At 38.5% G+C, this 9,760-nt stretch overlaps 1 protein-coding gene across 1 annotated transcript; it reads left to right on the top strand.

The window, feature by feature from the left end:
- Nucleotides 1-2,006: 2,006 nt before the first annotated feature.
- tti2 (TELO2 interacting protein 2) lies at nucleotides 2,007-9,616 on the top strand. The gene is made up of 10 exons (XM_074670671.1): nucleotides 2,007-2,153; nucleotides 2,873-3,338; nucleotides 3,421-3,587; nucleotides 3,742-3,799; nucleotides 3,971-4,099; nucleotides 6,118-6,210; nucleotides 6,961-7,154; nucleotides 7,256-7,399; nucleotides 9,235-9,394; nucleotides 9,482-9,616. The coding sequence occupies exons 2-10, from the start codon at nucleotides 2,874-2,876 to the stop codon at nucleotides 9,566-9,568; spliced, it is 1,497 nt and encodes a 498-aa protein (XP_074526772.1). The 5' UTR covers nucleotides 2,007-2,153; nucleotide 2,873; the 3' UTR covers nucleotides 9,569-9,616.
- The last annotated feature ends 144 nt before the right edge of the window (nucleotides 9,617-9,760 follow it).

The following is a 9,760-nucleotide window of genomic DNA, read 5'->3' as shown; positions in this document are numbered from 1 at the left end:
GTGTGTGTGTGTGTGTGTGTGTGTGTGTGTGTGTGTGTGTGTGTGTGTGTGTGTGTGTTTAATATAAATCAGTGTTAATTACATCCTTTGACAGTAGATCACAGCTTTAACCCCCGCACACAAGCAGCTTCAAAACAGTTCCCCTTGCTTTGAAATATGAATAAACACAAATCTCTCTGTGTGTGTGTGTGTGTGTGTGTGTGTGTGTGTGTGTGTGTGTGTGTGTAGTCATCAAAGGTGTTTAACCCCCTTTGTGTAGCTCCTCTGATGTGGTCCTGTCTGTGTAAACAGGTCGGAAACGTTTCAGTCTTTAACTTTGATTCCTGATGCTGATTAAAGTTAAACAGGAGGTTAAAAAATCTCTGATATGATGAGAGGATTATTTTTAATCTCCCCACAGTCACCGCTAACCTGTGTCTGATGATCATGTTTAGTCTCTTTGATTTCACAAAAGTTCACATTATGTTACATCTTATGGATAAACGTTAAATCTTAAAATTGCCAAAAAAGTTGGGCCAATAACATATTTTCTGCCTTTCCTTATCAGATAACTGTAATTTGCAAAGGTTATTGTGGTTTAACTTCACTGTGTGTTTGGAAAAGATCTATCAATACAATTTTGAGACACTTAATCTTTAAAGAATAAATTACATTTTCACAATCGCTTCATGAAAAGAGGTAGAAAACATTTTATTCTGGTCTTTTGGCAATCTCAAGTACAAATATTGAATCTAAAATTGAAATATTATAAATATTGAAAGTAAAAACTTTTTTAATCTAAATGTTAAATGTTGCTTGGCAAACCTAAATACTTTGCTCATATGCAAATTCACACTGGAGCCCGGCAGAAGTACACATTTTAATTAATGCAGAATTTAAAAGCTTTCAACCACTTTGGTGATGTCATACCTGATTAAGATTATTACTGTTAATTATAAAACTGTATTTTAAATACTTTTTAAGTGCAACTGTTGCTTTAAAACATCTTACATGAATATTCGAACAAGGGAAAAATAATCAATCTCAGCAAAAAGGCAATTCAACGTGCTTCACACGGGCAAAAAAATAAAAAAGAGAAAAAAACAAACAAAAATAAGAATCATCACATTTCAGACAACAGCACCTCTTCGTGTTGTAACTGGTAAAAGGTTGTCTTCAACAAAGATATTTTGCTAGGATTTGATCTTTATTTAATTCAAAAAACAAAGACACACCTTGTTAAAAGTAATTTATGACAGTGTTCATGAGACTCCAGGCCACAAGGGGGCGAGGGAGCCCAGTTAAAACAGATTCTTCTCAAAACATTTTAAAGAAAACATCAAGGTAAAGGCAAAATAAATATATAAATAAAAAAGCATAAAAAGACAGAAATATCTATTTAAAAGATTTAAGATTTCAAGCATACACTGCAGGGTTTGAATAAAAGAGATTTTACAATATTTTGTTAAAATTATATAATAACAAGCGATCTTAAAATGATGAGTCTTTAACCTGGAGTCCAAAAAGTTGAGTCACAGCACACCTGATTAAGTGATACCTCAAAGAAAGGAGGAAAATCACACAAATTAATGGCGACATAACTGCTAAAAAAAAGTTAATACATTTTGTTGATTTTTAAAACCCTTTTGCCAATATGTATTTAAGTTCAGTAATTTATATTTTCAGATTTATTTAAATTTTCTTGACTTACTTTACATTTAAAATGTTACTGTTTTTTTTATTATTATTATTGGTGAACTGTACAGATATACATGCGATATATTTACAAGAAAAACAGACATTTCATTTCGATATCTATCATGTATACAAAAAATGAGTAACATAAAAAAAGAAAAGGAACAAAAACAAAACACAAATTGAAAAAAATTAAATAAAATAACCCAAGTCATGTTGTGGATGTGGTATTTACCAAAAATAATCAACATGTTCATGTAACGTACAGCAGTTGCGTCAGCAGATAGAATTTCCGAGGTAGGAACTGTTCTCGCGGTATTCGTATTCGACCGGGGGACATTTTCGGAAGAACGGTCCGTCCCCGTAAAACTTCCGTAAACTTTGTGTACATGCGTGGGTTAAAATCGTGGAAAATAAACCTGAATATCAGATGAAAAAGGATATTATCCTATCGACGCGAGTGAAGAGGCTGGATTAAGGTCAGTTTGTTACGATTAATGAACGAAGGAGCTAAAAGGACGAAGACACCAGACTGTGTTAATTAAATATCATTAAATGAAACTCGAACAACAAGATAATGATTCATATTTTCACCACCCACCCAAGGAAAAGAGCTTTAGTTCGAATAGATGGCTTGAAATCATCTCTATTTGTTATTTAAACCTCTACACCCCTGTATTTTTTTTTAATCCAAACGTCCGTTTCATCTGACGTCTGTTATTTTTTTATCTATATTGGAAATAGGTTTTGTCAGGAACGGTGAAAAACGGATGCATTAAAAAAAAACTAAAAAAAAAATTAAGCCTAAAGTGATTTTTTTTTTTTATCTTCTTGTCACATTTTAGCTTTTTTTTTTTTTCATCATCGCTCCCAGTTGATAAACCAAAGAAAGTCTGGTGTCTTAAACTATTACAATAACTCCAGGGATTATTAAAAAAACATCATAGGAAAAAAAATTATATACTGTCAACATGTTTGTTTGTTTTTTCTTGGAAAATTATTTAAATTTCTGCTCTTTAATGGCAATATGTTTTTTTTTGTTTTTTTTGGAAGTTTTCAAGACATTTATTCTATTGAAGCATTTATGTTGATGTTTTGGATGAAAATATAAGATTTTTAGAGTAAGAAAAAAAATATATCTTGGTTTGATCAGGTTAATTGACCCTCCCTCTCTCCTCTTGTCCCTCCTCCTCTTCAGTATGGAGCTCTCAACCCTCCTTCATGAACTTCAGCTCTCCTCTTCAGACAAGCCCCTCCCCTCTTCCTCGCTTCCTCCAATCACAGAGCTCCTGTCTCAGCTACGGAAGAAGCTGATTGGTGCATCATCAGACTCTGAGAAGAGCTCCCTGATTGGCCAAATCGAGCATGTCTTCCAGAGAGCTGACCCTGATTGGCTCTTCAGTCAGGATGCTGGGGAGGCGGAGCTTCAGGCAGCGTATAGTGGACTGGTCTGCGCTCTGATTGGCTCTGCAGCTCTGCCGCTCTGTGAGGACGACTGCAGCTCTTTGCCGGCCTCGGCCTATCAGAGCGTGCCGAGCAGAGCTCAACCGGTTTGCTCTGCCCTCACTGCGCTGCTGAGAACTCTGGGTAAGGGAGTCTGTTACAGTGGTCTCCTGCTGGCTGTAGCTCCGCCCATCTGTGTGTTCGCCGTCACACATTTCCAGGTAAAAAAAAAACATTTCTCCTTTACTGGAAACAAGACAAAAATTCTGACGTTATCGCTTCAGTCTGTCGCTCTGTGTTCAGGATCAGGCTTGGACCAGCTCCTCCTCACGTTCTGCAGCTCACAGCCTGCAGGAGGCGCTGGTGACGGCAGGCGGCTGGAGGGACTCCCCACACCTCCTGATGGGGGAGGAGAAGAGAGGAGGGATTGTCGGGGGAATCCTGGACGTCCTGCAGCCTCAGCTCACAAAGTAAGACAAGAAGACATGAAGTTTGAAGTCCAGGGTGTTAAATCCTCCTTAAACAAGCACTTTTATCTGTGTGTGTGTGTGTGTGTGTGTGTGTGTGTGTGTGTGTGTGTGTGTGTGTGTGTGTGTGTGTGTGTGTGTGTGTGTGTGTACACAGGGAGAATTGGCACCGTTGTGAGGCAGTGAAGTTGGTGTTTTCTTGGACTCTCCTGCAGGTCAGTTTGACACGATGACATTTTTTTATTCATTTAGAGAAAATCTTCACCTGACAACAACAACAACAAAAAAACTTGACGCTTTTATCTTGGTTCTGTTATTAAAGTTAGTTTTTTTATTTTCTGTTGGGTGTGTATTTGTGTATTTGTGTGTGTGTGTGATTTGAGCAGGTGACTCGTCCGTCTCTGTCCCCTCACCTGCCCCGCCTCCTCCCGCCCTCTCTGCTCTTCAACGACCACTTCAGACAGGAGAACTGCATCCTGGGAGTTCGCTGTCTGCACCACATCGTGCTCAACACGGTGAGGAGACACACACACACGGACAAACTCCTCCACACAGTTTAGTTTTTGTGTCGGTGGTTTCAGACTTTCTTTGCGGTTAAGCAGCGAGTAGTTAACTTTATTTTCATTTCTATATATATATATTTTTTTTTTACATTTTTTTGATTTTATTAAATGCTGCTATGAGTTCATATTCTTAATTTATTATTATAATTGTTTTTAAAAGAAGAATAAAAAGACAAAGCAGCTCAGGGAGAATATAAACAGCTCATCTTTTCATTCTTCTGTTATAACGTAAATAACAGGCAGTTCATACAGCCGTGGTTCACAGTCTGTTTTTCCTGTGATTCAAAAACTTTTCTGCTCTTAGATTTATTTTGTAAGTCATTAGTTCCATATTTTCAATATTAGACATCGATCCTCTCGGTTTCTGTTGGAAATTGTTGCAATAATTTCATGGGGATGTTCAAGACTACTTTTTTCAGACCAATATCGGGACGAGCACTCCTTTTTGAGTACTCACCGATACCACTACACTGAAGTTGATTCATAAAACAAAGACAACTCTTTCTGATTTTATGATTTTTCTTAAATATATTAAAAAAAGTGTAAAATGAAACCAACAACTGTCAGAGTTTTAGTGATTTTTAAAGGTCCCATATTCTGCTCCTTTTCTGCAGTTTAATCTGGATCATTGATGTCTTCATGAAATGGTTGTAACATGTTTTGGTCCAAAAAGCCAATAAATCAAGCACAGCAGCATTGTTTCCAGGCTCTCATAGCCCCTCTGTTCAGAACGCTCTGATTTAGTGGGCGTGGCCTTCATATGTAAATGAGCCACCGCTGATACCGCCCCGCTCTTCCACGTCACTGAGAGCGGCGCCACGAGCTCCAAGTGCACAATGTTTAGAAAACAGAGAAGCTCGTTTACCGTAACATTACAGGCTAAAACAACAGGCTAACCACAGCTAAAGTTAGCATCCTGAAGCTAACACAGAGACAGGGGGGACACTGAGGAAAAGCTCTTCCATCTGCTCCACAGCACACAGCATTTAAAATACTCACATTTCCAGGGTCCCAGGTTTGTTGGAGGATGGTTGGTAATGCGCCTGGATTCAGGACCAGTCTATTGGCTAGCCCTCTGTTGTACTGTCCAAAGTTGGAAAAGCAGCCGGCCGTGAAGTGACTAGCACACACATGCACAGTTTTACTGAGTGTAGCTGGAACATTTCCTGATAAATGAACTCTAGACACTTAGTCTGTCTTCTTCTGAGATGGGAAGCTTGAGCATGGAACTATGTGGCTGTTAATAGCCAAAAACAGAGCAGTGATGGCTCTTCAACTTTGGCATTCTCCTCTCCAGCGGGGAGGGGGTTTGGGGGTATCTGCTCTGGTGGACCAATCAGGTCAGACTTGCTCCTGATTGGTCAAAAAAGGGAATCGCCGACGTCGGCAAATCCCGGAAATTCCAAACAGCTCGTTTTAGGTCAGGATTTTACATTCAAAAGCTCTACTAAGTACAGGTTTGGTCATTAAATATCACATTTTGTGGTCTGGGAGGAAAGACAAAGACCCACAAATTTAACTAAAAGACTTAATAAAGTGATTTTTGCACAATATGGGTCCTTTAACTCAATTTAAAATCTTTTGCCTTGGTGTCAGCAGCTTTCATGAGTACTGATACTTTGAAATAAGGCTGGTATCGGCCCGATACCTCACATCCATCAATAATTTTAGTGTTTTTTTATGAGCTGCATTTGGCCAGCAGTGTTACTCAGATTAGCTGTGGAGAATGAGCCGACAGTCCTAGCACCAAACCTGTTGTAGTGTCTGAGTCATTTACTCACGGTACGACTGGATTTTGGAGCCGTTTTCATGTTTGTGACATTGTTCTCCTCACGTTTTCCAAAAAGTGTCTCTTTGTTTTTAGGATGAGTCTGAAAACTGAAAAAGGAACGACATACGTCTGAGTTTCTCCAGAGAAAAGCTCGACCGAACATGCGCAGGACTCTAAACTCTGTGTGTGTGTGTTTCAGCCAGCTGCAGATCTCTGTCAGTTCAACACAGCAGAAGTTATCTACCAGGCTTTGTTCAAACATCTCTACACAACAGAGGCTGCTGTCATACAGGTGAGTTACACACAAACACACACACACACTCCAACCAGCTGCTCTGTGGGAGGAGCTACAGGCGTTCAGAGACGGTCGCTTTGGACTCTTTATTGCAGCGTTTTTTTCTCCTCCTTCAAGCGTTTAGTGAGTTACTGTGGAGCTCTCACATGTTGGTTATATTTGTTTATATTTTTTATAGACAGGATTTTCCAATAATATTTGTGTTTTTATGAATCAAACACTATTCATTTTTTTGTAATTCAAACACAACTTTATCAGTATCGAATAATAACTACAGAGAAAACAAACATTTCAGGAAAATTTAATAATATCTGAACAGTGGAGCTGCAGGTCAGGGTTACAGTTACATGTGGAGCACTGAGCTGTCAATCAAAAACCCATCAACCAATGAAAAGACAGCCCTTAAAAAGTCCACCCCCAAAAGTGGAGGAGCCCAAACAGGAGCTAAAAGTTTGTTCTCTTGACAAAACCTAATTTTAAATGATTTTCCACTTTTTTTAAGTTTTGAGAAATGAGCCTGGTGACATTCAGAGTATTAGAGGTGCAAAGTGTGGAATTAAGAATAGAATAGAAAATACTTTGTTTTATCCCTGAGGGGAAATTCAGGAGAAGTTCTTGTTTCCTTTTCCACACATCGACACTTGTGCCTGTGTGTGTGTGTGTGTGTGTGTGTGTGTGTGTGTGTGTGTGTGTGTGTGTGTGTGTGTGTGTGTGTGTGTGTGTGTGTGTGTGTGTGTGTGTATGCAGCCGGTCTTGTCCTGTCTCCTGGACCTGCTGTTGGTTTTAGAGAAACCTCCTTCTGCCCTCGCCCCCTCCTCCACCCCGAGGAAACCCTGCCGCCATGACGACGTCTTGCGCCTCGTCCTGACGCACATGGAGGCGGAGCATAAAGTGGCTCTGAGGCATGTTTACTCCTCTGCTCTGCCGCTCTACGTCGACCGGTGAGGAAGAGTGATTTATTCACACACCCACTGTTTGCGCGTCCAGCTTGGTTTGTTGGGGCGAGGTCTCAGGGTGCGTTTGTTTCGCCACGTTGGGTCAGGATGGGCGTGGCCGTGTGCAGACACCTGAGGCGGCTGGAGCGGGTGGTGCTGGGGTACCTGGAGGTCAGAGATCCTCCTGAGGAGACGAGCCGGCTGAAGATCCTGGAGGCGCTGCAGAAAACCATCAGAGCAGCATGGCCCAGGTCTGAACACACACACAAACCAAACAGGTTCATGAGCAGCAGTCCTACACTCGCTTTAAAATCAGATCTCAGACGTTTTAAGACTAAAAAAAAAATTCAGACTTTTTTTCACACTTCACTTCTTTTAGTTTTTAGGCAATAGATTGTTCGGTTTTATTTTCTCCCGGTTCTTTTTGAGATTACTTCGTGTTTCCTCAGCTGACCTGGATAACAGTTATTACAGAGCCACAAAATCAGCTTTATCTCCTATAAAGACTATAAAGTGTATAAGACTCTATGCATACTTGAAATCTAGTAAAGGATTAACTAAGGACAATTTTTTTTTTTCAAATTTATGAAATTACACACGTTATGGCTTACTTTTGTATTTTAAAAACGTATGCAAAAAATGTTCTAATAATTTAAAAAATAGTAAAAAAAAAAATTTTTTTTAATGCATTTTTTTTAGTTAAAATCTTAAAAAATTTACACAATTTCTGAGATTTAAAAAACTATGCAAAAGTTTCCCTTAAAAACTGGGTTTTCAAAAATTCAATTCAATTCAAAAATAAATGAAAAAAAGATTAAAATCTTAGCAAATTTGCACAAATTCTGGAATAGTAGGAACAATTTTGCAGAAGTTTAAAAAAAATTAATTTCATTATTTTGCAAAAAAAAATGTTTAAAAAGTGAAATCTTAAAAGAAATGCACCAATTGTGAAATTTCAATAACTAGGCAAAAGTTTACAAAAATCACTGTGATTTTTAAAAATTTCAAAATATTTTAAAATGAAATAAATATGCCCAAATTCTGAACTGACAATTTTGCAAAAGTTAAAAAAAATAAATAAATAAATATTGAAAAACTTAAAAAAAGCACCAATTCTGCAATGTCAACTATAAGGCAACAGTTTAAAAAAAATACTGTGATAGCAAAAATTTCAAAATATTCTGAAACATTAAAAAATATGCCCAAATTCTGAACTAACAATTTTGCAAAAGTAAAAAAAAAAAAAAAAAAAAATTAAAAAAATACACAAATCCTACAATGTCACAATTGGGTAACACTTTAAAAAATACAGTGATTTCTTTTAAATTTCATAATATTTTGAAGTATTTTAAAATATGCTAAAATTCTGAACTAACAAGTTTGCAAACATTTAAAAAAATAAAATAAAATTAATGAAATATCAAAAAAATGCACAAATTCCGAAATTTCAGTTGTTGGGCAAAACTTTAAAAAAAATAGTAATTTCAGAAATTTCAAAATATCTGAAATATTGAAAAATATGGCAAAATTCTAAGAATTTTGCAAACGTTTTAAAAAATTGCAAAAACTTTAAAACAATGAAATCCTGAAAGAATTGCAAAAAAATTCTATTAATTTTGTAAGTTCAAAAATTTACAAACTTGAGGTTAGCCACAGCTGCATGGAAAGTTGGTGGGCTGTTGATGTTGTAGGAGGTGAAGTAGAGTGGTGGCAGGCTTTATGGACAGATGGGATGAAAAGATTTAGTTCAACAAAATGTTAAAACATAACTTTTTTAGTATCAGTGTCCAGAGCCGCAGGTTGAAGACGCTTGCACTAGAGGGACAGAGGTGAAACTCTTGCTGAATCAGTCAATAACAGCGTGATCTCACACTGATCACTAAAAGTCAGCTGACCCAGAATCAGCCTTTACTTGGTATCCATTCTTTGCATCAAACCATCCCAGAAAGTGATGCCAGACAAAAAAAGAAATCAGACAGGAAACCATCTGACTGTAGCAGGAACCCTCCGAGGACCTTTGTTGACGCGTTGCTCTGCCCTCTTGTGGCCAAACACACAAACTGCAGCTCATCTCTGTCTCTCTCAGGGTTGAATGTCGAGTTGCTGTGCTGCTGCGTTGCCTGTTGAAGCTGCTGCTGGATGTTTCCTCAGACTCTCAGCTCAGTGACCCGGTGCGTCAGGAGCTGATGAATCAAACGACTCTCTGCATCAAACAGCTGGACGACGTCTCCAAAGGACGGCTGCAGGTGTGTCACCTTTTCTCTGCACGACAAGCTGCTGGAGCTCAGTTTCTACGTCTTAACCAACACTCACGCCGTCTTTGTCTCTTCCAGCCTCTCCTCCTGCAGGTCGACAGCAGCTGCTGCAGCTCAGATGTTGTCACCTGCCTCCAGACGATAACTATGACGACCGACAGGTGATGGGGCAGGTGTTTTCTGACAGACTGAAGAAACCAGAGACGCTGAAGTGCTTTTAAAAACAGTTTAATTCAAATATAAATATCATTTTTTATTTGCATAGCAGGTGTTCAGTGTCACTAACACAGCTGCAGATGCTGAAGTGCTTCATGTTGACCTCAGACGGTGCGTTCACAGACCTCAGGAATGATTGTC

The sequence above is a fragment of the Halichoeres trimaculatus genome, unplaced genomic scaffold, assembly GCF_033239565.1.
Source record: "Halichoeres trimaculatus isolate MK-OKI-2021-1 unplaced genomic scaffold, fHalTri1.1 fHalTri1_scaffold_5, whole genome shotgun sequence".
NCBI classification, from domain to species: domain Eukaryota; kingdom Metazoa; phylum Chordata; class Actinopteri; order Labriformes; family Labridae; genus Halichoeres; species Halichoeres trimaculatus.
The sequence above is the reverse complement of the archived record's forward strand: the minus strand, read 5'-3'. Positions and strand labels throughout refer to the sequence as shown.

Bases quoted from the DNA above. Each gene is read 5' to 3' on its own strand.
- tti2 (XM_074670671.1), top strand. From the start codon at position 2,874: ATGGAGCTCTCAACCCTCCTTCATGAACTTCAGCTCTCCTCTTCAGAC. The intron at 4,100-6,117 runs GTGAGGAGACAC...TGTGTGTTTCAG, and splicing joins ACCACATCGTGCTCAACACG to CCAGCTGCAGATCTCTGTCA. The intron at 9,395-9,481 runs GTGTGTCACCTT...TGTCTCTTCCAG, and splicing joins TCTCCAAAGGACGGCTGCAG to CCTCTCCTCCTGCAGGTCGA.